Source organism: Archocentrus centrarchus, chromosome 24 (genome assembly GCF_007364275.1).
Source record: "Archocentrus centrarchus isolate MPI-CPG fArcCen1 chromosome 24, fArcCen1, whole genome shotgun sequence".
Lineage (NCBI taxonomy): Eukaryota > Metazoa > Chordata > Actinopteri > Cichliformes > Cichlidae > Archocentrus > Archocentrus centrarchus.
Genome location: NC_044369.1, coordinates 7,155,945 through 7,182,381, shown reverse-complemented (window position 1 = coordinate 7,182,381; position 26,437 = coordinate 7,155,945). Strand labels below are relative to the sequence as shown.

General features: G+C 39.9%; 2 protein-coding genes and 1 long non-coding RNA gene across 3 annotated transcripts in view; 2 read left to right on the top strand and 1 right to left on the bottom strand.

Annotated features, from left to right (window-relative positions):
* Nucleotides 1-26,437, top strand: part of LOC115774118 (exostosin-1) — a 287,477-nt gene that overhangs the window by 158,067 nt on the left and 102,973 nt on the right. The window lies entirely within an intron of this gene.
* On the top strand, nt 3,141-3,856 carry LOC115774121 (uncharacterized). The gene is made up of 3 exons (XR_004019165.1): nt 3,141-3,418; nt 3,526-3,645; nt 3,738-3,856. It is a non-coding gene; the product is annotated as an uncharacterized LOC115774121 (long non-coding RNA).
* On the bottom strand, nt 10,974-11,833 carry LOC115774120 (dicentracin-like). The gene is made up of 4 exons (XM_030721205.1): nt 11,718-11,833; nt 11,533-11,624; nt 11,400-11,418; nt 10,974-11,300 (listed from the first exon to the last, which is right to left on the bottom strand). The coding sequence occupies exons 2-4, from the start codon at nt 11,621-11,623 to the stop codon at nt 11,174-11,176; spliced, it is 237 nt and encodes a 78-aa protein (XP_030577065.1). The 5' UTR covers nt 11,624; nt 11,718-11,833; the 3' UTR covers nt 10,974-11,173.

Genomic DNA, 26,437 nt, shown 5'->3' with positions numbered 1-26,437 from the left:
CGACTCCGGTGCCGAGCAAAGCCTAATAGATAAGAACCTTGCTGAACAAATAGGCGTTAATATATGCACTCTCCCCAATCCCATCTCGGTTTCTGCTTTAAGCGGCGAGCCGCTGGCCCCTATCACTCACCAAACTGAACCTCTTCTTATTTTGGTTTCAGGCAATCACCAGGAACGGATTAGGTTTTTTGTTTTTGAAGCACCAGACACTCCAGTAGTTTTAGGCTATACGTGGTTGCAAATGCATAACCCACACATAAACTGGGCTGAAGGGAGAATAGAAAGTTGGAGCCCATTCTGCTTAGCGAACTGTATGCATTCGGCTGTTCCTCAAGGAGGTTCTCGGAAACCTGTTAGAGTTGAAACCCCTGACTTGTCCTTAGTCCCGAGTGAATATCATGACCTGCAGCCAGTCTTTTGTAAAGAAAGAGCCCTCTCATTACCACCTCACAGACCATATGACTGCGCCATTGACCTCCTACCAGGGGCTTCCTTGCCTTCAAATCGGCTATACAACATCTCGGGCCCTGAAAGAAAGGCTATGGAATCCTACATCAAGGACTCCTTAGCTGCGGGGATAATTCGACCCTCCTCCTCTCCAGTGGGAGCAGGGTTCTTTTTCGTTTCAAAAAAGGATGGTGGCCTCAGACCTTGTATTGATTTCAGGGGTTTAAATCACATTACCATAAAGAATAAGTACCCCCTACCGCTAATCAGTTCAGTTTTTGAGCCTCTACGTGAGGCCGCCATTTTCACTAAGTTAGACTTGCGGAATGCGTACCACCTGGTAAGGATTCGAGAAGGGGATGAATGGAAAACTGCTTTTAAAACCCCACTAGGTCACTTCGAGTATCTGGTGATGCCATTTGGACTGACCAACGCCCCAGCGGTGTTCCAGGCGTTAGTCAACGATGTGTTACGGGACTTTCTGAACCTTTTTGTGTTTGTGTACTTGGATGATATCTTGATATTTTCTAAGTCGCTATCCGACCATCGTGTGCACGTGCGCTGTGTGCTACAACGGCTGCTGGAGAACCAGCTTTTTGTTAAAGCGGAGAAGTGCGAGTTTCATTCTGCCTCTGTCTCCTTTTTGGGATACATCTTTGAGGGGGGGCAGGTGAAGACAGACCCAGCTAAGATCAAAGCTGTTTTGGACTGGGAGACACCTACTTCCAGGAGACACCTTCAACAGTTCCTTGGATTCGCCAACTTCTACCGCAACTACAGCCAGGTAGCCGCACCCCTTACACACCTCACCTCAGTTAAAATTCCATTTCATTGGCCCCCAGAAGCGGAGGCCGCTTTCGAACGTCTAAAGAGACTTTTTTCCACGGCACCCATTCTAGTGCACCCAGACACCACACGACAGTTTATGGTGGAAGTAGATGCTTCAGATTCAGGGGTTGGGGCAGTGCTATCACAAAGGACGGGGCCTGGAAATAAACTACGACCATGTGCCTTCTACTCCAGGCGGTTTACACCCACAGAACGCAACTATGACATTGGGGACAGGGAATTATTGGGCATCAAATTAGCCTTAGAGGAGTGGCGGCATCTTCTGGAAGGGACAGTGCAACCCTTTATCATCTTAACGGACCATAAGAATCTAACTTACCTTCAACAAGCAAAGAGGTTAAATGCCCGGCAAGCCCGTTGGTCCTTGTTTTTCAGTCGGTTTAATTTTCATCTCACTTACCGACCTGGGTCTAAAAACACAAAGGCTGATGCCCTGTCACGCCAGTTCTCCACAGACAGGGTCACTGGGGAGCTGGAGTGCATCCTCCCGCGCACCTGCATGGTGGGTGCTATCACTTGGGCGGTGGAGGAGGCTATTCAACAGGGACTCAACACTGAACCAGACCCCGGCACTGGACCTGATCATCTACGATTTGTTCCCACCTCGGCCCGTGCCACCGTGATCCACTGGGGACATACGGCAAAATTCTCATGTCACCCGGGGGTGAGTAGAACTCAAGCGTTTCTGAAAAGATACTTTTGGTGGCCCACTCTGGACCAGGACGTGAGGGAGTACGTGACAGCCTGTTCAGTATGCGCACGAAGTAAGACAGGCAATCAACCCCCCTCGGGATTACTGCGCCCTTTAGCAATCCCTCACAGACCGTGGTCACATATTGCACTGGACTTTGTGACTGGACTACCACCATCAAATGGTAAGACTGTGGTACTAACCATTGTTGACAGGTTTTCTAAGGCAGCCCATTTTGTAGCTCTCCCAAAACTACCTACCTCCATGGAAACAACCAATCTCTTAGTCGAACATGTTTTTCGTCTCCATGGTATTCCCCTAGAGATTGTATCCGACCGGGGCCCGCAGTTTGTATCACAGGTTTGGAAAGCCTTTTGTTCTGCTCTTGGAGCTAAGGTCTGTCTGAGTTCAGGATTTCACCCGCAGACAAATGGGCAAACTGAAAGACTCAATCAGGAGCTAGAGGCCGCTCTCCGCTGTGCAGCATCAAGTAACCCTTCATCTTGGAGTACACACCTACCCTGGATTGAATATGCTCATAACAGTCACACTTCGGCAGCCACTAATCTCTCACCTTTTGAAGTTGTTCTAGGTTACCAACCTCCTTTGTTTCCAGCGTTGGAAAAGGACTTAGAGGTTCCCTCGGTCCTTCATCATCTACGGCGAAGTCGGCAGGCCTGGGCGCGCACCCGACGGACCCTTCAACGCACACAGGAACAGACTCGCACCTATGCAAACTGGCGACGGACTCCAGCCCCTCGCTATTGCCCGGGACAAAAGGTTTGGCTTTCTTCCAAAGACATTCCGCTGAGATCGCTGTCGCGAAAACTGGCTCCCCGGTTCATTGGCCCCTACGAGATCGAGGCAGTTCTCAGCCCTGTGGCGGTGAGGTTGAAGCTGCCTACATCCTTCAGAATTCATCCTGTTTTTCATGTTTCCCGGGTCAAGCCTGTTCGTGCCAGTCCGCTGTGCCCTCCGGCCGTTCCCCCGCCTCCCGCCCGGCTTGTGGGTGGTGGCCCGGCCTATTCTGTCCGCCGGCTGGTGGATGCCCGGCGTCGGGGTCGGGGGTGGCAGTATCTGGTGGACTGGGAGGGTTACGGTCCGGAGGAGCGGGCCTGGGTTCCGCGGTCGTTTATTTTGGATCCTTCTTTGGTTCGGGACTTCCATGCCGCCCGGTGCCGGGCTGGGCGGTCGCCTGGAGGCGACCGTTGAAGGGGGGGGTGCTGTAAGGGATCAGGTGGTTATGGTGTGGCTGTGGGGTGTTCCTTTTCTCCTTTGTAGGCTGGGCGGCTGAGTTCCTCCTCCTGCAGGGCGGAGCTGGAGGTGAATTCTGCAGCGACCTTCACACCTGGAGCTCATCAACAATCCCTCCGATTTTTAAGGACCAGCTCCAGCCTCCTGTCTCCGCCAGAGTGTTAACGTTGCAGTTGGGTAACTAGCCTCCAGCCTCCATTCGTGAGACTTTGGATTTGGTTTCGAGTTTTGTATTCCTTTAGGAACCTGCTTGTCACGTATCTCTTTTGACATTCTCGCTCCAGGGTTTTGCTCGCTCCACGGACTCTCCAGCCGTCAGCCTGCCTGCCTCCCCTCGGATTCATTCTGGCACACCACCGTCCACACCACCATTTCCTCGAGGACTCTATCACAGTGAATCCCGAGTAAGCCAATTATCATCATCTCCTTCCTCAGCGTTAGTTCTGAACAGTCCCTTCTCTTTCCCATACATTAATCATCCTATCCCTCTGTTTAGACATAACTTACCTGCCAGTCGCCGCCCTGGAATCCACCTGCGAGCCGCCCGTGAAATACCTGTGTCCACCTCGTTTCACTACCAGTGTTTTCAGCTCACCTCATTTTTGCTAAGAGGCCTTTTTCAGTTTAGAGTTTGTAAAGATTAGTGATTAATAAAATGATTTGTGTTTGTTAACGCTGTCTACCGAGTCTGCTTCTGGGTCCGCCCCCTTGTTTACCTTCTGGCGTGACACCCTCTCAAGATTTAATATGTTCATGGGTGCAGATCTCACTTATTCATGGACTTATAAAATACAAGATTTCTATGACATAACCTACCGACTGTCTTTAAACCAAATTGAAAAGTTTTTTTCATCCCCCTTCTTCCTTCTCCCTCTTCCGTTTTCTGTTTTGAGCTTTCTTTTGTGCCTCTCAAAAGAAAGCTCTCCGGGGGGGACAGGAGGAGGGGAGGTGAAGGAGCACAGGGGTGCCTAATCACCGTGCCTCTGTTATTGATCATATCATGTGCATTGCATATAGGGCATACCCACTTTTTTGCGCCACTGATAATATTTTTTCATTTGTCTTTGGTGAAGTACTCATCTTTCTATTAGGTTACCCAATGTGGATGATCTTATGATTCATTTTCATGTTTTGCAAAATGTGCTTATTAATCCTGTCTGTAGTAAGACTTCGTCATTAAGGGAATACAACCAGTAATGGTCCTTTGGCAAGCGAAAGATAAAATAAGGAAGGGCCAAGCAGACTTGTCACACTTTCAACAATGCATGTTTGTCATGGTTCGGCTGTGTGGGAGGCAGAGTTGGACCCAAATGCAGAATGCAAGAGACAGGACTTAAACCTAATACAGTTTTAATCCTGAATTATCTTCCAGAACAGCAAAATGCACACAGGGCAGGATCAGGGCCAGGAAAGCTAAACTCAAAGGAAAACACAGGGCAAGGAGGCACACAGCTATGAGGGGACAACTCAACAAAGGGCAAGGGGAAACAGGTAATTAGGTAGAGTGGAGACAGCACGGGAGAACAGGTGAACAGAATCACTACTAACGAGACAAGGGAAAGCAAAACTGAACACAGTGCACACGGAACAAGAGACTGGCAAAATAAAACAGGAAATAACTTGTGGTAGGAACAGGAGTGTGGGCTTGGTAAAACACAGGAAGCAGGCACACTGAGAACTATAATAAACACAGTAGACATAAATGAATTAAACACAAGACTGGACACAAGAGGGAGATAACACAAAGGGAGAACTCAAAAGCCACAGAATGCAAGAAATAAAACCAACACTAGAAATACACAAAGCAAATCTAACTTTAAATAACCCAGGAATCATGGAGAACCCAGTAAGTCCAAAACATCAAAATGCTGGGTAAAAAACCCAGGACAATGACAGTATTTACTCATTCATTCTGTTCTTTGTGCATTATACTTAATGTAGCATTTGACTTGATGTGAGTTATTTTCTTTTTCTGTTTGAGGTACTGTTATTTCTGCTTTGTATTTCCACTTCTTTGTGTTTTTCTCCACTGGTTTTGTTACATTTTTCTCTCTTACATAGCAGCTGCACTGCAAAGTTGTTTTTTGTCATGCCAGTTATCTATAAAGTCCATTTTACAGTAAATAATCCTAAGCCCAACCTATGTTTCACCAGTTATGTTGTGTATTTAGTAATAACTTATTACTGTGCATAGGGTTTTTACATAAGAGCTCTAGATGGAAATCTTTTAACCCTCCCGCTACTCTTCTAAGGAAAAAATGACGTTTTTATTGTAGCAGTGTATTTTCTTGCAGGTGTATTTATTTGTAGGTTCCTACTTTAAACATCAGAAAAAGAAACACCTTTAGAGCTAATTTCTAACTTGGTTGAAGCAAGAACCTAGCTAGAAAAAATCATCTCGTTACCAAACAGAAGATAAAAGCAAAATGAATTTCATTATATCAGTTCATAAAGCATTCACAGCAATATTGGTAAAGTGGCTACGACTATATGAGCAACAAATCACGTTATTTCCTTAATTCATGATTTATACAAATCTATCCTTCAAACCAGGCAGGTGTCAAACGTTTTCATGCATTAACAGGAACACTTGCTCAGTTTCAGCATTACATCAAAATCGTGGTCAAGCATTTGACCAGTTCTACACATTGCAAGTGTTGTAGAAGATTTGACCTTATTGAGAATTTATCCAAAGTACCTGATATCGCTTTTTAAATCCTGTCAGATTTAAGTATATTTTAAATCCATGGGAACTGTGGTATTTTGTACCAGTACTGATAGCTAGCTTTAAGTAAGCTAGCTATTAGTACTAATCTGGGGTATTTTAGAAACTTTTATAAAGCACCTTTCAAAAATGCTGAAACCCGCATTTAAAATATTCTTAGATTACACAACAATTCATTATTTTTCTCAGTGCATAATCCTCAAACCAAGTCTGAGAATGGCTCCATCCATCCATTCACTTCCGCTTATCCTGTTTAGGGTTGCGGGGGGGGGCTGGAGCCTATTCCATAGGGCGAGAGGCAGGGTACACGCTGGACAGGTCGCCAGCCTGTTGCAGGGCCAAGACAGAGAGACAGACAACATCCACACTCACACCTATGGCAATTTCGAGTTTCCAAATAACCTAACCCCAGTAAGTGAGTGTCTTTGGAGTGTGGGAGGAAACCGGAGTACCCGGAGAAAACCCACACAGACACGGGGAGAGCATGCAAACTCCACACAGAAAGCGAGGGAGGGGCCTGAGCAAAGGTGGAATCGAACCCAGGCCTTGCAGATGGTATTCTAACTGTGAGGCAGCACTGCTGCCTTTTTCAGAGAGATTGGTAATGTGGTGAATGAAGGCATCCCCAGGTTCAGCAATGAGGACAACCACTGACAGCACAAGGAACAGCATTGTGCACTTCATCCTAGAGATAACAATTAAAGAAATCATAGAAGACCACTGAAGTTGAGTTAAATGGCTCTTTCTGAGTTACCAAGTTTGTTTTTAATAGTTTTTAGGCACCTAGCTTTTATGCAAATAATGGCATATAAATACATACCATTCTGATTGAGAGAGAACTCATCTGTTGTCTCAAGAATGTAAGTGATGTAAGGCCTACAAACCTATAAGTAATCTCTGTGTAGGTTTGCATATCTTTTTGTATACCAGTTGATGAATTAGTTTGTTTTGCTTGTGCAATATAGGAAGGAAAGAACAGACCATTACATGCTATTTTGTAATTAAAAAACAAACAAAATCAAGGAGGCTAAAGTCAGTCTGCACAGTCTTTGATCGTGAAATTATGTTTGTGCCCAGTGTCACGCATTTGAACAAAAATTATTGTACTTGACTTAAATGCTAAAACATTCAGTTGAATTAAATTAAGACACTCTTTAGCTCATACATTTATTTTTCTTCAAGATGTGAAAAAAGTGCAGACTTTCAGGTTTAATTGACAAAATTATCATGATAACTCTGATAAAACTGATTTATAGCCATTTTTAAGCATAGTCACCTATTTTCAGAAGCTTAAAAGTAATTGGAAAATGACTACTGATAAGCAGTTTCATGGCTAGGTGAGACCTGTTTCCTCATTATTCCTTCCAAATAAAGCACATAAAATAATTGGAGTTAAATCTTGCATTTGGTAGCTTTTCAAACTAGATTGATCAAAGTTTTTGTTAGTGCCAACATCTCCAAATCTCACATCATAGTAGGTCTCACTACCCTCTTGTAAACCTCTCTTGCTCGTATCCCTCTGTCACAAATTACCCCTGACATGCATCGACACCCACTCCACCCGGCCTGCACTCTCTTCTTTACGTGTTGCTATTATTGTGAAATTAAAGTAAAAAAAAAAAACCCTTACAAAATAAAACATGAAGACAGATATTTATGCATTGCAGTGGTGCAATGGTGATTTATTGGTGGTTTAGCAAATCACTGTACATTTGTACTTAAAAATGATTGCCATGGAGGATGAATTATGTTGTGTTCATAGATTGATATGCAAGAAACTGTGATTTTCATCATCTTCTGGAATCTAGTCAAAGCCAGGCTGCCCAAGTTTATAGTTGAGTCCACGTTTGTCTAACTGTTCCTGCACTTCAAGATTTTGCTTCCCATGTATGAGCCTGGTGAAGGGAAAGATCACCCAGCAAAATAAGAGAAACAACAGGAAAAGTTATCAATATTATTAACAAGTAGTGGTAAATATATATGTTGTTTAAACGCATTGATTATTAGATTTTTAACATTATTAACCCTCTGGAGTCAATGCACTTGCAAGTGCATACAAATGACTTAACTAATTTCAGATGACAACAGCAGGACGCTGCCTCACTGAATCACTGAGTCAACTTGTGTCAAAAGTGTGCACTTCAAACTATATACCAGTTTTTAAATGATTTTGATTTGCCAAGTAAAACAAGACTTAAGATAAATTATTTACGCCATGTTTTTTTCCTGAATATTGCTGTCATACTTGATGTATATTAGGTGCAGGTAATGTGAAAAAAATAACTGTACAGTCGCAGGTGAGGTTGTGCTGAAAAAATCAAACAGTACCAAACAAGTGAAGGTAAACTGTTTTTAAGATGAAGTAAATAGGTAAAAACTAAACTAGTCAAAAATGGCCAGTTATACCCTTGACCCCACAGAGTTAATTTAGTAGAGTTAGAACCAGTGAGAATAGAAAAGATGAGTTCTTACCCATGGATCATATTGCCAACTAAATGAAAGAAACAAGAATATACAATTAAATTAGACTGATATACTTCATGCCATACACTAGACAATGCATAATTCACAACATAAATCATAAATCACAGCGGAAATCAATTCATTTTTGTTTGTTTTGCATTTTGAAGCCATTTCTAGAAAGTCGATAAATCAAATACTTTTTCTCAATACCACTATTCTTTTTTTCTTTTGTTCTTTTTTTCACAGCAAGTTGCAAAATTATGAACTACTGTATGTCTGAGTTGTTTCCAATTAAAGCTGAGTAGTAAAGTTTTAAAAAGGTTTACTCAACCTTATAAAAATACAAATTTCGCTTTTTTTATTGCCATTAAAATGATTGCATGAACGTACTGTGAGCGGCTCCAGCTAAAATCATTCCCAAAATACACTCTCCAGGTTGAGCCAGGAGGATGACCATGGACAACACAAGGAATATCACAGTACACTTCATCCTAGAAAAAAGAGCGAAAATAGTTTTCATAAGAAAATTATTAATCTCAGATAATTTCCCCAATAATTCAAATTAGAGGTTAATATACATTACCTGTTCAGCACTGTGAAATTCAATGAAATCCACAGTAAATGTCTGCGCCTTCAAATCTACAAGATCGCCTCCCTTCATGGTCACTCCCTTTAAATACAGTTATTGTTGCGCAATACTTTGTCAAAACACATGCCACCCCCCCCTTCTTCTGCATCCTTACATTTATGTTTCAGTTGAACACAAATCAGCATATGTTTAGATAATCAGTAGTCTAATCATTCGTCCATTTTCTTCTCCCCATTCAATTCAGGGTCGTTAGGATTCCAGTGTTAATTTTGACAGCAAATTTTTATTTAGTTTTAGTCATAGTCTTTTGACAAAAATGTAATTTAGTTTTAGTCATAATTTAGTCATCTGAATAGTTTTAGTTTTAATCTAGTTTTAATCTTGTGAATTATCATAAGAATATAGTCGACTTAATCTACAGTCGATTTAGTCGACTAAAATATAAAGGGCATAAAATGTAAATGCTTTTTCTTCAGTTCCCTTGAATTAGTCATTATACACACTTACACAAAATTAAACATTTATTAAAAGTTATGGAATATTATTAATAATATTAACATTAGCGTTTCACCTGCTTCCCATACACCTGATCATTAACACCACCTTACTGAGATAATATGAGCGTTTTACAGCAGGACGCTCTGAAAGGTACAGGGCAGTGTTCAGGACTAAGATTAGGAAAGGCTAATCCACCGCGGTGTGGAGAGTTTCGCTAAACACAAACGCTAAACTGGGAAAAACACTTTACCCTGCATGACATTAAAATGCTGACCTTTGCATGGAGATCTGGGTGAGTGCTTTGCAGATGTGGTTTAAGATTTGTCATGTTTTTACCCCAGATAGTCGCCCCACATGGTTTACACATGGTTTTGTTTGCCACAATGTCAAAGGACAAATGTGTCCATACATCAGCTCTTCTCTTTCTCCCTGCTGACATTGTTTACATAACTTAGTTCTATCAGAAGTAAAGACAAATCACAGGCTAATTTGTCCTTCCCGGGTTTAGAGCAAATTTGTGCAACTGTGCGTTTGATTGGATGTTTTTCCTAACTTGTCCCGCCCTGTCACAAAATTAAATAAGTTCTGATTGGATGTTTTCCTAACTTGTCCCTGCCTTTCACAAAATTAAATAAGTTCTGATTGGATGTCATCCCTGCCATGTATTTTCGTCTCGTTTTCATTCGTTGACGAAAGTGTCAATTAATTTTGTCATCTTTTTTTATTTAGTTATCGTCTCGTTTTCATCATGAAAAAAAGGGTCGTTGACTAAAACTATAACAAAAATATTTTGTCAACAAAATTAAAACTGGAGGATTCTGAAGTTTGTCTCAGCTGTCATAGGCCGAGAGGCAGGGTTAGGGACCCTGGACAGGTCACCAGTCTCTCTCAGGGCACAGAAGTTGATAACCATTCACGCTCACATTCACACCTATGGCCAGGTAACACTTGGACTGTGTGGAAGCTGGAGAACCTGGAGATGCAGACACTCCATGCAAACTCTATGCAAGTGGGAAGTGGATTCAAACCTTGTCACTGGTTTGTATACGATTAAAATGTAAAATATCCACTTCTGATTCTACAATTTTCCATACACAAGCATTAATTAAAAATAATTTTTAGATGAAAGAAAATTGAGAAAAATCTTTGAATTTCTATCTTATAGCTTACCCGTTTTAGGCATACTCTCAACTGTCATTTGATTTGAGCCCAAATTTGTGTCACTGAGTTTTTTTTTAACCTATTGTGACTTACAGAGCAACAACAGTAAATTACTTATAACTTTTAAGAATTTCCACAAAAAGGTATTCCCAAGCCAGCCGAGAGATGTAATCTCTCCAGTGTGTCCTGGGTCACACCCAGGAGACATCCAGGTCAGATACCACCAAACAACCTCAAATGGCTCCTTTCATTGTATTTAAATTACATTTTTAGTAAACAAGACAAGCCACACAGAGTTTCAGCATGCTATGAATTTATTAATCACCTGACAAATCACAAAAATAAAAGTGCCAAGATTCCTTTATCAAGCAAAGTGACAGAAAATATATTTTCAAGAAATAATTGGCTGCATTTTTTAATACTTTTATTTTTTATATTAAAGACCAAGAAGCTTTTCTTTTCCTTCCAAACATATCTCCAGTGAGGTGCCTTGAATCTAGTTAGACTTATGTCGACGAAAGTGGCGAACAAATTCACGCTTGTCCAGCTGCTGATCTTGTTGCTGATCTTGTTGCTGATCTTGTTGCTGATCTTTGACTGAATCTTTTCCTCCATGGATGAGCCTGGTGTAAGGAAAGCACAACAGAAAGGTTATATTACCCTACTACTACTACAAGTTGTTGTTATTTTTATTATTATTGTTGTTATAGCATATGTTTTACCCATGGATGAGTTGTCCAGCTAAATAAAACACACAAAAGAAGAAAACACATTTAGCGGCACAGTCAGTATAATGTCGTGCTCTCAGTTGACAGCAATTTTTCTAAAACATACTATATCAAAAACAAACTATACCTCCATGGAAAATCGCTCCCCAAATGCACTCTCCAGGTTCAGCCATGAGGACAACCATGGACAAAACAAGAAACACCACAACACACTTCATTCTAGAAAAAAATAGTAATTGTCAAAAGTAGACTGACACATCTCAGTAATTCCCAAAATAATTTTAATGTTTCTGTATGATAGTAAAATGTTACCTTTCCACTCTCTAAATGCCAGATGAAACTCTGTTTCCACATAGACAGAAGTGAACACTACGAGATGAAGATATTGCTGCCTGCTGAGTGGTCGGACAGGCTGTCTTTATATTTTCTGGACTGAATGCAAAGTAGGTACAGGAAGGATACACAAAGCCTCACTGTCACGTGAGTTCACACAGGTCACCCTTCCTGTCACTTTCTCATATTTAAGTTTCAAATTAACCCATTAGATTGACACAATTAGACACTTATCAAAATTACTTGACAACTGTTTTGATAGTCAGGTGTTTAATCATGTAGTTAATCAAGCAAAAATGTAAAACATCTACTGCTGATTGGTGTCCACCAGATGTGACAGTCTTAACTCACACTCTTTTTTCTTATAAATAGAATAGAATGTCATTATGCAGAATGTACAATGAGATTGAAATTGAAATAGTGAAATGAAGAATATTTTTTCGCATGGCTGAATCTAATTACTGCTTATTAACATATCACATTGAATAACAAAGTATAATAGAAATATTGGCTATAAGTTAGGCATGCATACAATTGAAAAGAACAAGCATATGCACTGGCAGGGATATTTTCTGCCACTATTACAGCCAGCCATTAACATGAGGCAGTGTGACTTTTGAAAGAGGAAATAACACATTCTTATCTCTGAGCAATACAACACAAATTTCCTGTACAATGCCATTAGTGGTTTTGCTGCTGATAGCATTACCATATCTTGTGTGACAATCTGCTTAAGTAGCTTACATTATCTAAAGTCAACAAAGGTTGGATTGATAGTGCTCTCATATAAAAATTATTATTTTTTGACTCTGTTCTACTGTTGTATTGTTTTTGTTTATACTACACTGTTTTCCTTTCCTGGGTTTAGGGGTTTTTATGTCATTTTTTACCTGTTTCTGTTCTCTAAGGCCTCAGTCACACCAGCCCTAGATCGGTCGTCAATACCACCAACTGCTTGGTGAGTGGGTCGCTGAAGGTTTCTGACTGTCACCAGTTGAAATCAGTCACAAAGATGTGCTGCGCTGAAAAATCGTTTGTGATTTCTTTGGTCGCAGATTGCCATGGCTGACTGGAGTGGAAAATACAAAATTGCCTGCAAACTCTCTCTAATTACCCATCAGACAGTAGTGAAACTTCAAAAACTGTAATGCAAACCAGAAGCCCTCAAAGTAAAATTTGTGTCACACTGTTGAAGCATGTTTCAAAAGGTGCAGCTTTTTCTTTTCCATTCAGTTCAGTTCAATTCAATTTTATTTACAGTATATAGTGCCAATTCACAACAACAGTCACATCAAGGCACTTTATATTATAAGATAAACACCCTACAATATTACAAAAAAATGCCAACAATACCTCACAGTGTTGGTGCAGGGCAAGGAAGAGCCCACTAAAGTAAGTATCTGTTTAGGCCAGTCCTTCTCAAATAGTGGTGCGCGTCCTCTTGGGGGGGGGCACGTCTGATCCCGGGGAACATGCTTTTTTTGCCGTACTAGAATAAAGTGTAATTGTACATCCACTACAGTAGGTGGCAGTGGCACTCTCATTGTCAGAGTGTACGCAGTAAGTAATAGCTCTATGGTGTACGTTTTTTTTTTTTTTGTCCTACTCACAGTGTAGAGCAGGTTCTGTCACGATTAATTATAGTCGCGGCAGAGAGTGGGGGACGCGAAAGGTTTTCTTCTTTCTAGGGGGGAATAACAGAAAATAATTGAGAAGCACTGGTTTAGACACCGTCTTACTAAAGATTTTAGGACCGATTACAATAACCTCACTTTTGTCTGAATTTAGAGTTACGAAAGGACATCCAGACCTTTATATTTTTATGACATGGCTGTAATTTAACTAGTTGATTGGTAGCTGGGTATCAGTGAAAATTTATACATTTTTTTTCTAATAATATTACCTAAGGGAAGCATGTATAATGTTAAAAATACTGGTCCCAGCACAGAACCCTGTGGACCTACCTAACTGAGTCAAACCAGTGCAGTGCATTTCCTTTAATACCCCTGTCTGTTCTAATCTCTGTGGTAAAAATACTGTGGTCAGTGGTAACGAATGCTGTACTGAAGTCTAGCAACACAAGCGCAAAGATGAGTCCACTTTCAGAGGCCAGAACCTTATAACCAAAAGCCTGAGTGAAACTCTTCAAATAAACCATTCCTTTGCAAATGATCAATTATGTGACTGACACCTATTTTTTCAAGAATTTTTGAATAAAAGGAAGGTTAGAAATTGGTCTATAATTAGCTAGGATAGTTGGCTCAAGTAAGGGTTTTTTAAGTAATGGTTTAATTACCACTACCTTAAAAGCCTGTGGTATGTAGCCTGTTAATAAAGATAGATCAGTCATATTTAAACTTGAACCATTAATTAATGGTGACACTTCTTAGAATTCTCTCTGGGTGTACCCTGCCTCTCAAACCATGAAAGCTGGGATAGGCTCCAGCCTATCCATGACCTTGAATTGGATACGCGGAAGAAAATAGAAAAGGTTTCAACATACTGCAAGGGAAATTTATTTAGCAAAGACGTATCACCAAATTGAAGGCATTGGTGGACTCGAAGGAAGAAGGAAGGATGCATATGATAAGAAGGATGCATATGACAACAGACACAGTAAAGATTTTTTATATGCCTGTCGAAAGACAGGATGTATCATGTGATCGCCCATGGCGGGCGAGCAGGTATCCGGACGAGGTCCATTGAAGTGTCTTCTCAATAATTCAAGAAGCATTCAGCCTACACTTGCCAAACTTCATGGGTAGATTGCTTATGACCAGCGCAAGGTTGGGATTGTATATCTGATCACTGCAGTGAAGGTCAAAGGACACTGTTCCTAAAAATAGAAAAATGGTGTCTACTCATTAACTCAAGAACCATTCAGCCTACACTTACCAAACTTCATGAGTAGATCGCTTATGATGAATGCAAGGTTGGGATTGTATATGGGTCCCCTTCTTATCTAAGAAATTTTTTGAAGGATTTTGATGAAATCTTGCATGATTATTTTCTATATTGTGCAGAGATCCAGCTCAAAATTCAAGGTCACACAATTAATAAATCTTTGGTTTTCACATGACAATGAACAGGGTTAATATAGTGCGATGGGTAAATTTTGCCTTGTTAGGTGGTGCTCTTGGTTATAATAATTGTATCAGTGCATTAACATTTTTAAAATAATAGCAATTGCCCTTGGGTGAAGTGTCCCGCTAAATAAAATACACAAAAACAACAAAAGAAGAAGAAGAAGAAGAAACAGCCTTTATTGTCCCACAGAGGGGAAATTTGGGAGAAAAGAATAATCATCAATCAATGCAAAATAATTTGCAGTACTATTATCTGGATTTTTTTAATCTGGTTTGGCCTTTTTTTTTTTAAGTAAAAAAAGAAAAAAAATGCTTTTAGCTTTTTAAATAATTGTGCTCCTATGGAAAAGTGTTCTGATAACACACTCTTCAGGTTAAGCTAGAAGGACAACTATGGATAACACAACAAAGACCACACTACATGTCATCCTATAATAGTAAATAATAATAGAATTAACAATTATAATACATTTTTTAAAAGTCAGTCCTTTTTTATCTGTAAACTTTTTTGAGCTCAACATATATTTATATTAAAATACAGAGTTCTTACCTTTTGACTGATTCAGTGTGAGAGACTAAAGACTGTTTTCAAACAGTCGAATCTGTGTGTAATGGTAGACTAGTACACCTATTTATATATATTTGCAAGCATTACGGTGGTGTGTAACATTTTGCAATACTGCAAAATGTTCAAAACCAAAGTTCAAAACCATTTTCATAGGGTTCCTGTCTTTCACCACTTCCTTGTCCAAGGTTTCAGTTTAGCTCAACTAAATTATTGATTTGTCAGTAGTTATTTAACAATAAGTCATTTGACAGATTCAGTTGCTAGGATTTACTCTATTATGCCATTATCAATGATTTTTGTTATGTAAACATTGTTTATTCTTCACTATACTGCTTTTCTAGGTTTAGGGGTTTGCGTGTGTGTAGTCTTTCCTGCTTGTGTTCTCTAAATAGCAATAAATAATTATAGTTATTTACTGTCATAGTTCTAGACTACACACTAGACCAGGGGTAGGGAACTCCAGGCCTCGAGAGCCGGTGTCCTGCAGGTTTTAGATGTGTACCTGATCCAGCACACCTGAATCACATATAGAAGTCATTAGCAGGACTCTGGAGAACTTGACTGCAGACTGAGGAGGTAATTCAGTCATTTGAGTCAGGTGTGCTGGATCAGGGACACATCTAAAACCTGCAGGACACGGGCTCTCGAGGCCTGGAGTTCCCTACCCCTGCACTAGACTATGCTATTTCCTAACAATGTAGAGCAATAAAGTGTGAAGTAATTGTGTTTCTTTCAAGTCATACTCTTTGTTTGGGCTTCTTCAAATGATCCACAGCTTCAGATTAGTTAGACTCTGGTTTGGGACAGTGGCGTAATATCATCAAAGGCCTTTGATTAGCAGCACCTAGCTGTTGCTTACCCTCTTAATTTCTATGGAAGCAGAATATCATATACTAGTCAAGAAGAGCATTATGACCATATGCCTAATATTGTGTTTGTCCCCGTTTTGCTACAATAACAGCCCTGACCCGTCAAGGCATGGACTTCACTATAACTCTGAATGTGTGCTATGGTATCTGGCACTAAGATATTAGCAACCAATACTTTAAGTCCTGTAAGTTGCGAGGATGGGCCTCCAAGGATCAGACTTGCTTGTCCAGCCACTCAACACCCAACAGAGCTACCACCACTGACACCATCTTGCCAGCCTCCTGTGTAATCAGATCATTAACCTGGGAGATCGAGTCCCTAATTCATGCCGGCCAGCGGGATAAACCAGACCCTGGAGATGGACCACCCAATTGCCTCTATGTACCCTCAAAGGTGATAGCCAAAATTTTGCAATGGGCACACGCTTCCAAGTTTACCTGTCATCCCGGAATTAAAAGTGCAATCACCTTACTTCAACGCCTGTTTTGGTGGCCATCTCTGATTAAAGATGCCTGAGAATATGTGTCTGCCTGTAGTGTCTATGCCCAGAACAAGTCCTCATGCTCACCTCCCTCAGGTCATCTGAGGCTGCTACCCACTTCGGGTCATCCCTGGGCCCCTATTGCCCTTGACTTTGTAACAGGTCTCCCTCCATCCAACGGCAATATGGTTAATTCTCACCATAGTTGACTGCTTTTTCAAGGCTATTCACCTTTTTGCTCTGCCCAAATTACCATCAGCCCTAGAAACTGCTCAACAATTGACCAACCACATTTTCTGGTTATGTGGAATTCCAGAATATATAGTATCTGACCAAGGACCTCAGTTCATGCGTCGTTTGTGGAGAGAGTTTTGTTCAGTGCTCGCCACCCAGGTTGGTTTCATTTAGTTATCTGGTGTCCATCCACAGACCAACCGCCAAGCTGTGAGAGCCAACCAGGAACTGGAAGCCGCCCTGAGCTGTGTGGAATCATCTAACCAGTCCACCTGGAGTGCCCAGCTAGCCTGGGTCTAATATGCACACAATTCCATGACCACCATGACAACTGGACTTTCTCTCTATGAAGCTTCATTGGGATTTCAACCACCTTTATTCCCAGCAGTTGAAGGTGAGCTCTTTGTACCATCTGTCCAGCATCACTTGCAATGCTGCCAAAGACCAAAGACCAGAATAAGCGCCTGGTGGTTCAGCACTGAATTCCAGCCCTGACTGTTGACCAGGTCAAAAGGTTTTGCTCTCCACCAAGTATGTACCTCTTCATGGCGAATCTAAGATGCTCTCGCCTAATGTCATTGGACCCTTTGACTGACTCTGTAATTAACCCTGTTTCAGTCTGCCTCAAGCTACCTTGTAATATGCAGATTCATGATGTCTTTCATGTCTACCAAGTTAAGCTGGTCAGTACCAGTCCTATGGAGTTGGAGAGAAGAGTTGAGGGAGACATATTACGGATTTGTTTGTCTGGATCGGAGCAAGTGCCACTGTGCCACTGGCCTGAAAATTCTGTTAACCCTGAACTCTGTAAATAAACTTTGTAAATAAACACCTTTTGAGTCCACCCGTCCACTGGTCATGACAAAAACTTTTTGCACACAAACATCCTAATACTATACATCCAAAAGCAGATGTAGAGGTTGTGTTTCATATTGGTAGAACTTAAGTTTTCATTTATTGTTTGCTGGAAAGTTACTTATTCAGACCTATATTTTTTTTTCCTGCCAGGTTATTTTGGTCTATCCTATGAATTTCTTTAAACTTTAATTTTGTACACAAGTCTATAGCCACCCATCATTCAATCATTTGTCCTTTCGGGAAAACTTCAAACGGTTCCTGAAAGCTCAGAAATTGCACTTCACATCCATAGAGGGGTATTATGGTATTTGCTGCTGGAAGTCCACAAACGGCGGTACTTTTGAAGAGTGCTGTGTCGCATTCGACACATTTGGAGGTATAAGGTTAATCATTAGTTATTAATCTCTGTCTCTGTTCCACAGCATGTCTTTTGTCCTATTTCTCTCCCCTCACCCCAACCAGTCACAGCAGATGACTGGCCCTCCCTGAACCTGGTTCTGCCAGAGGTTTCTTCCTGTTAAAAGGGAGTTTTTTCCTTCCCACTCTTGCCAAGTCCTTGCTCAGAGGGTGTCGTTTTGACTGTTGGGTTTTTGTAATTATTGTAGGGTCTTTACCTTACAATATAAAGTGCCTTGTGCAACTCTTTGCTGTGATTTGGCGCTAAATAAATAAAATTGAATTGATCTTCTGATGTCAGAGTTTTCTTGAATGCAGCTAATTCTGGATTTAACAGGGAGACAATGAAGAGAAAGCAATATGGGAGAAATCTGCTCTCTCTTTCTAGTCCCTGTCAGTACTCTTGCTGCAGCATTTTGGATCAGCTGAAGGCTTTTCAGGGAGCTTTTAGGGCAGGATTCCTTCAAGGTAATGCATCCAAAGTAAGTGTCTCGTTAGACACTGTTTCTCTAAGATTTTTAGAGCCAAATATAATCATTTCAGTTTTATCTGAATTTAGAAGTAGAATTGGCCCTAGCACAGAACCCTGTGGAACTCCATATTTTTGCAGACTGATGAATCTCTGCCTATCTTTACTTCTAAGAAATTTGCCTCTCTAAGATTTTCTTTTCATAATCAGTCATGTTACTGACCTATTGCCATTTAACCTAATTAGCTGTAAAATGTTCTTCTAGCTGTTTCTTTTTAGTACCACTTACTTTTCCAGCATTTTGGTGATCCTGTCCCAACTATTTTGGGATCAGCATTGTGGTGATCAAATTCAAAATTGGCTAATATTTTTTCATAAAACAGTAAAATATTTCATTTTAAGTATCTGATGTTTCCTATGTTCTACTGTTAATAAAATATGTGTTTATAAGTTTGTATTCACATTTTACTCATCATGCAAACTGCTTTTCTAGGTTTGTATATTGTGTCATGGTCCTGGGCCGGTGGTCCAGTGTTTTTTGTTATCTTTTGTATTGGTCCTGCGTTGTTGTTTCTAGTTCTTTGTGTTTCCATGTGTCAGGTCTGTGTCCTTGTTCCCCCGTTTGACTTCCTGTTTTATTTTGATAGTCATTTGGTCTCCGTCTGTCATGTTCAGTTTTGCTTCCCTTGGTCTTGTCATTGTGATTGGTATTTCCTGTGTTTCCCAGCTGTTCCCACTCCCTTCGTTATCCTGTGTATTTAAGTCCCGTGTTTTTTCTCTGCCTGTTGTTGCGTCGTCGTCATTTGCTCCCCCGCTGTGTCCCTTCTGTGTTTCTCGGTAGATCTTGGAATTCAGTTTTGGTTATCTTCCTGTTTTGCTGCATTTGCCCCTGTTTCTATTCTGCACTCGCCAAATAAAGGCTAAATATCATCTTACCTCGTCTTCCGTATTCTGAGAGTGAAAATATGTACATCTTTTATCATTAAAATAATGGTTTTCTTTACATTTTACACAAATTTATAATTTACAGATTTTGATTGTAAGCCTTTAGTCTGGTAGTATGAAGTATGGTAATGTTGTATGATTGTGTAAACACATAAGCACTTAAAAATTATAGTTCACCATTCTTAGTTATGTTGTTCTTTTTTGTTACATTGACTTAAGTGTCACTATGTTGTCTTGTTTTAAAGATCAGATGATAGATGATCTTTTTATTTATATACAGTACCAGTCAAAAGTTTGGACACACTCACGATTGTGTTCAAACCTTTGACTGGTACTGAAAGTGTAAGTTAAGTTTACTCATAGAAACCAAAGGATAAATAATGTTATAAATGTAGTCATTAAAGGGTGATATACAGTAGATATAGGTATAGTGAACTTAAAAAATACTTTGTGAAGAAAGGGACAAAACAAGACCATTAAAATAACTATTTTGTTGTAGTATGGATTCTGATGCTCATAGTGCCACTTTAAAGAACATTATGTCATAACTGTACGATAAAATTAATGAAATGTTGTTCAATTGCGCAAAAAAATAAAAGCTAGAACATCTGGTAGTGGGTTTTTTTTCTCTTTGTGTTATGCCTCTCTGGCTCTCAGTGGTGTAATGCATACATGCTTGCATGTTTGTGTAGCATTTTTTGATCGATGCATAGCAATGGCAATGCAAAGTCCTTGCTGTATTAACAGTTTGATTACTTCCCCATTCTCAGTTGCTTATGGTAATATGTATGATTGTGTAAGATACATTAACAGTTTGATTACTTCCCTATGCTCTGTTTTTTCTGCTCCTGCAACATAGAGCAGCAAACAGCGAACAAACTGAAAGTCATACATCCAAAATGTTTCTCAAAAAAAAAATGTTGCTTTAAAAAACAAACTTAAATATTTAAACTTTTGCTATTTTAAAACATTCTTCAGGTATCCATATTTAAAATAAATGTCCCACATTTTAATTTATCCCATATAGCTGCAGGCACATTGTTGCAGGTTTTTTTTTTTTATTCTATCAATTTAGGTTCTTTAGTTTGAATTTTTCTTTTTTATTTAGCTTAGGTGCCACTAACTAACATTTTCCTGTTTGCCTGGCAGAAGAAATATGAATGATGTTCACTTCCAAGAGACAAAGAAGGTACAGGAGCAGGCATACTGTCATGTGCTTGCTCACAAGTAAGTTCATACGTGTATGTGTATCCAGTACTGGGTGGATGACCTCTAGGCCTGTTTGGATTAAAGACACTGATGCTATAGCTCAGCAGAATTATATGGGGTGGTATTATTATCACTTGTGTGCAGTAGTGAATTTAATTTTATACTATCTAGGCTATTAATACTCCCAACCAAATACGCCTTATTTATGTTGACATTTTCAGCTAACAACTCACAACCACTTGAAGAAATTAAGTTCCAGAAAAAATAGAACTGCATGTACATCCAAACTGATCTCTGATTTTTTTTTTTTCACAGTAGCATCTCTAAGGTTGTTCCATCGATGTGACAGCCAAGACTGAGAGATGACTGAGGTGTTAATGTTATGTGGAATGCCAAGCAGTCGCTGCAAGATACTAACAAGCCAGCAGGCAGTAAGAAGCCACAAACTGTGGAAAAAATTTACTTGCGCATAGTTTCTCACACCAATAATATAATAACATTGATAGTAAAGGTAAAAGACCAAAGAATAAAAATAAAATAAACTGAAAATAAAAATGAGAACTCACAAATAGCAGTAAGAGAAAATGAGAAACTAAGTTCACTTAACCACTTTGTCAATAATAGCAGTGGTGGCACTTGTAATGAAGCTTATATGTAAGTTCAGTAAGGAAGATCTGTATTCACTCCTCTGCCTGCAGTCCTGGGTGTTCAGGCTGCTGGTCTATTTTGTACATCACTTCCACTTTCCCACGTCCATGTTGTCATCACTCTGGCCCAATCATTTTCTTACCCGCTGTCTGCAAGCCAAACAGCCTCTGTTCTCTTTGCTTTTCTTAATGTTCTTCTGTCATTCTGTATTTTACTGTAGACTCTCATTCATGCGGCTCACCTCCTCCCCGTCTTCACTAGTTGGAGATCCTCATCTAAGTCTCTACCTGCTTTATCTCTGCCATCACCTGTGTCCAGATTCTAGGGGTCCTGTCCTACTTCCTACCATTATTGTAGCTTTATCAGAGTCTAATTACCAAATACTTTACTATTCAACAAATCATGTTCAGCTCTTTCAAATCTCATTTTATTGAAATAGTACAGTTATAATTATGTTCATAGAGTAAGGATAGTGGTAGTGGTCAAAATAACAATAAAAACAATAAATAATAAAATTTTTTATTGTATATTTGCCACGACGTGCACAACTTCAATCCCTGGCTTTTGGTCCAAACTCAGATGAGCAACAAATGGGTTCCAGTAAATACTAATATTACCCATAATATTAACATTACTAATATGAATATTAATTGCTTCAGCCAAAAGCTCTGGGTTTGTGTAAGGTATAAGGCTTCTTTCTGATAACTCTGTCAAATGGCACTTTACCACAAGGAACTATCTGAGAAGGATAGTAAGATATCCTAAGGTTGTACTGCATTTGCTTTCATAAGTTTCAAATTTAACACTTCTGGCTACCTGTTTTACCAAGAATATGTTTGACGACTTCTGTTTAACTTTGAGATGTGTAGATACCAGAAAAAATAAGCTGTTCTGAACTGCCCTCCATTGATATATAACCAGCAAAGACAACTAGAAAAATTAAGGCAAAGGTGCAACTTTTAGAATTATTGACAACAAATAAAAATTATTTTTGAGCTCCGGCAGTCTTGAGTGGATTTTGATTGTGAGGTTAAAAAAAAATTACAAAGTGATTAGGTGCAAAAGATTCACAATTTAGGTGTAACATACACACGAACACACATTTTTACAGTTATTCAAGTGGGCGAGAATGTTCCAGATTGGTATTTAGCATTCTTCTTTAATGATCTAATGGCCAGTTTCATACAAAATAACATCCATCCATCCATCCATCCTCTTCTGCTTTTCCTCTAAAATCTAAAACTCAGATTCAGAAATACCCCACACAGGTTAACATTTCCATGATGCTCATGTTATTAATGTTATATCTTCATACATGAGTTGGATATGATTAGATGCTTGAGCATTGTGATGGTTAGTCAGTCTGAAGCTGTGGATCATTTGAAGAAGCCAGCCTGAAAGTATGATTTGAGAAACTCCATTAGAATATTTTCTTATTCATCTGCACTGTTGAAAAACAGCATGGTCTAGTATAGTCACAGATTCCCTTATCTGTTACTTAAAAATGCCTTTGACTTAATTATTTACTAATTAAGAGTAAAGTTATTTTATTTCATTTACAATACAAAATAAAGGTGTAAATCCTAACAAATGAGAATATGGATCCTAGCAACTGAAAAGCAGTCTAATGACTTCTTGCTTAATTAACCACTGACAAATTAATCCACTTAGGCTAAACTGTAACACTGAACACACAGAAGTGGTGAGAAAACCCTGCGAAATTGTGTTGCTTTCATGGTTAAAACTAGAATGGCACGAATAAGATCTTATACTTTGCAATAGTGCCAGGCATTACACAATTACTAAATTATATATTTATATTTATTTTAGTAATTCCATTCAAAAGTGAAACTTGTATATTATATTCATTCATTACACACAGACTGATATATTTCAAATGTTTATTTCTTTTAATTTTGATGATTTTAACTGACAACTGATGAAAACCCCAAATTCAGTATCTCAGAAAATTAGAATATTACCTAAGACCAAAAAAAAGATTTTTAGAAATTTTGGCCAACTGAAAAGTATGAACATGAAAAGTATGAGCATGTACAGCACTCAGTACTTAGTTAGGGCTCATTTTGCCTGGATTACTGCAGCAATGCGGCGTGGCATGGAGTCGATCAGTCTGTGGCACTGCTCAGGTGTTATGAGAGCCCAGGTTGCTCTGATAGTGGCCTTCAGCTCTTCTGAATTGTTGGGTCTGGCGTATCGCATCTTCATCCTCACAATAGCCCATAGATTTTCTATGGGGTTAAAGTCAGGTGAGTTTGCTGGCCAATTAAGAACAGGGATACCATGGTCCTTAAAGCAGGTACTGGTAGCTTTGGCACTGTGTGCAGGTGCCAAGTCCTGTTGGAAAATGAAGCAGGAAGCATGAAGTCATTTAAAACTTCCTGGTAGATGGCTGCGTTGACCTTGGACCTCAGAAAACACAGTGGACCAACACCAGCAGATGACATGGCACCCCAAACCATCACTGACTGTGGAAACTTTACACTGGACCTCAGCCAACGTGGATTCTGTGCCTCTCCTCTCTTCCTCCAGACTCTGGGACCTTGATTTACAAAGGAAATGCAAAACTGACTTTGATCAGAGAACATAACTTTGGAGCACTCAGCAGCAGTCCAGTCCTTTCTGTCTTTAGCCCAGGCGAGACGCTTCTGACGCTGTCTCTTGTTCAAGAGTGGCTGACACAAGGACTGCGACAGCTAAAACTCATGTCTGCATACGTCTGTGCGTGGTGGTTCTTGAAGCACCAACTCCAGCTGCAGTCCACTCTTTGTGAATCTCCCCCACATTTTTGAATGGGTTTTGTTTCACAATCCTCTCCAGGGTGCAGTTATCCCTGTTGCTTGTGCACTTTTTTCTACCACATCGTTTCCTTCCCTTCACCTCTCTATTAATGTGCTTGGACACAGAGCTCTGTGGACAGCCAGCCTCTTTAGCAATGACCTTTTGTGTCTTGCCCTCCTTGTGTAAGGTGTCAAAGGTCGTCTTTTGGACAACTGTCAAGTCAGCAGTCTTCCCCATGATTGTGTAGTCTACAGAACTAGACTGAGAAACCATTTAAGAAGTGAAGGTCACTCAATCTGAAAAATTTCAAAATCTTTGAAAATATCCTCAAGTGTAGTCGCAAAGTCCATCAGACAAGTTACCTCTGTTACACAGGATAAGTTCATCAGAGTTACCAGCCTCAGAAACTGCAAGTTGAAAGCACCCCAGATAAGAGCCCACCTAAATGCTTCTCAGAGTTCAAGTAGCACACACATCTCAACATCAACTGTTCAGAGAAGACTGCGTGAATCTGGACTTTATGGTTGAATTGCTGCAAAGAAGCTGCAAAAAGAAGAAGAAGAATAAGTAAGAACAACAAGAGGAAGAGAATGACTTGGGCCAAAGAACACAAAGAATGGACATTAGACCAGTGGAAATCTGTCCTTTGGTCTGATGAGTCCAAATTTGAGATTCTTGGTTCCAAACACCATGTTTTTGTAAGATGCAGAAAAAAAGGTGAGCAGATGGTTGCTACATATGTAGTTCCCACCATGAAGTATGGAGGAGGTCGTGTGATGGTATGGGGGTGCTTTGCTGGTGACACTGTTGGCGATTTATTCAAAATCCAAGGCACACCTAACCAGTATGGCTACCACAGCATTCTGCAGCAACGTGTGTGTGTGTTTGTGTTTGTATGTTATGAAAGAAGTTTTGTCAAATTCATAAAATTATGATTATTACAAAATTAAAATATATATGACTATGAGAAAAATAAAAACTAGAACATCTGGTTTTGTTTTAGATTTTTTTTTTCTTTGTTGTGTACCTCTCTTGGTCTGGGTGGTGTAGGGAGTACACTTTTGTGTGTTTGTCGGGTGGTTTTGCTTGTACTGCAGCAATGACGATGCAAAGTTCTTTCTGTATCAGGATTAACAGCTTGAATACTTCCCCATGCTCTGCTTCCCCTTCTCGTTCTACTTAGAGGAACCAACGGCAAGAAAGTTAAAAATCATACAACAAAAACAGGGAAGTAGCCATTACTAATTTCTTTTTAGCTTGTTTTTCAAGTATTTATTTTTTTGCCATTTTAGAACATTATTCAGTCATGAAGCATGAGTATTAATTCATTCATTCATTGATCCATGCAGCCATCCATCCATATAGTATGCATGTACTGTACTTGCTCACAGCTAACACTGTGTGTGTGTGTGTGTGTGTGTGTGTGTGTGTGTGTGTGTGTGTGTGTGTGTGTGTGTGTGTGTGTGTGTGTGTGTGTGTGTGTGTGTGAGAGAGAGAGAGAGAGAGAGAGAATCCAGTCCGCAGTGCATAACTGATGATCACTGTGCATTTTACAATTACAGACATAATGTAACTCAACAAAATTATATCTAGTAGCATTATTATCTCAGAGTTAGTGTTACACTTAATATTGATACAATAATAATTTGTGTACCATTTATTACCTTTACAGTGAGGTAGACTGAAGTCATAATGAAAACCTGACAGTGTCCCCAGTTAGAAGGCCCAGTTGTTCCAAAGATAGCAGAGCTATTTGTGTAAGGTGATACCTCTCAGCTGACCACATTTGCAGTATCTGGGCTATTAATGGCCCTAACCAAATACACCTTATTGATTTTGTTTAACTGAGACATTTCCAGGTAAAAACTCACAACCACATGAAGAAATTAAGCTCCAGAAAGTGAAAAGCTACACATCCATCCAACCTGATCTCTGGGGGATTTTTTTTTTCTTTCAGTTTCTAAGCTGGTTCCATCTGTGTGACAGAAGAGATTGTGAGATGTTTGAGGTCTTAATGTTATGTGGAAACCAAGCAACCAGATTCTCAGGAAGATCCTAACAAACCAAAAGACAATAAGGTGCCACAAGCTGAGGGTTTGTATTTGATCCTGGTGTAAGCCCCCTTTCTGCTGGCTC

What these genes read in the sequence shown, in the direction of transcription:
- LOC115774120 (XM_030721205.1), bottom strand. Translation starts at nt 11,623, where the DNA reads ATGAAGTGTGTTGTGGTGTTTCTTGTTTTGTCCATGGTTGTCCTCATG.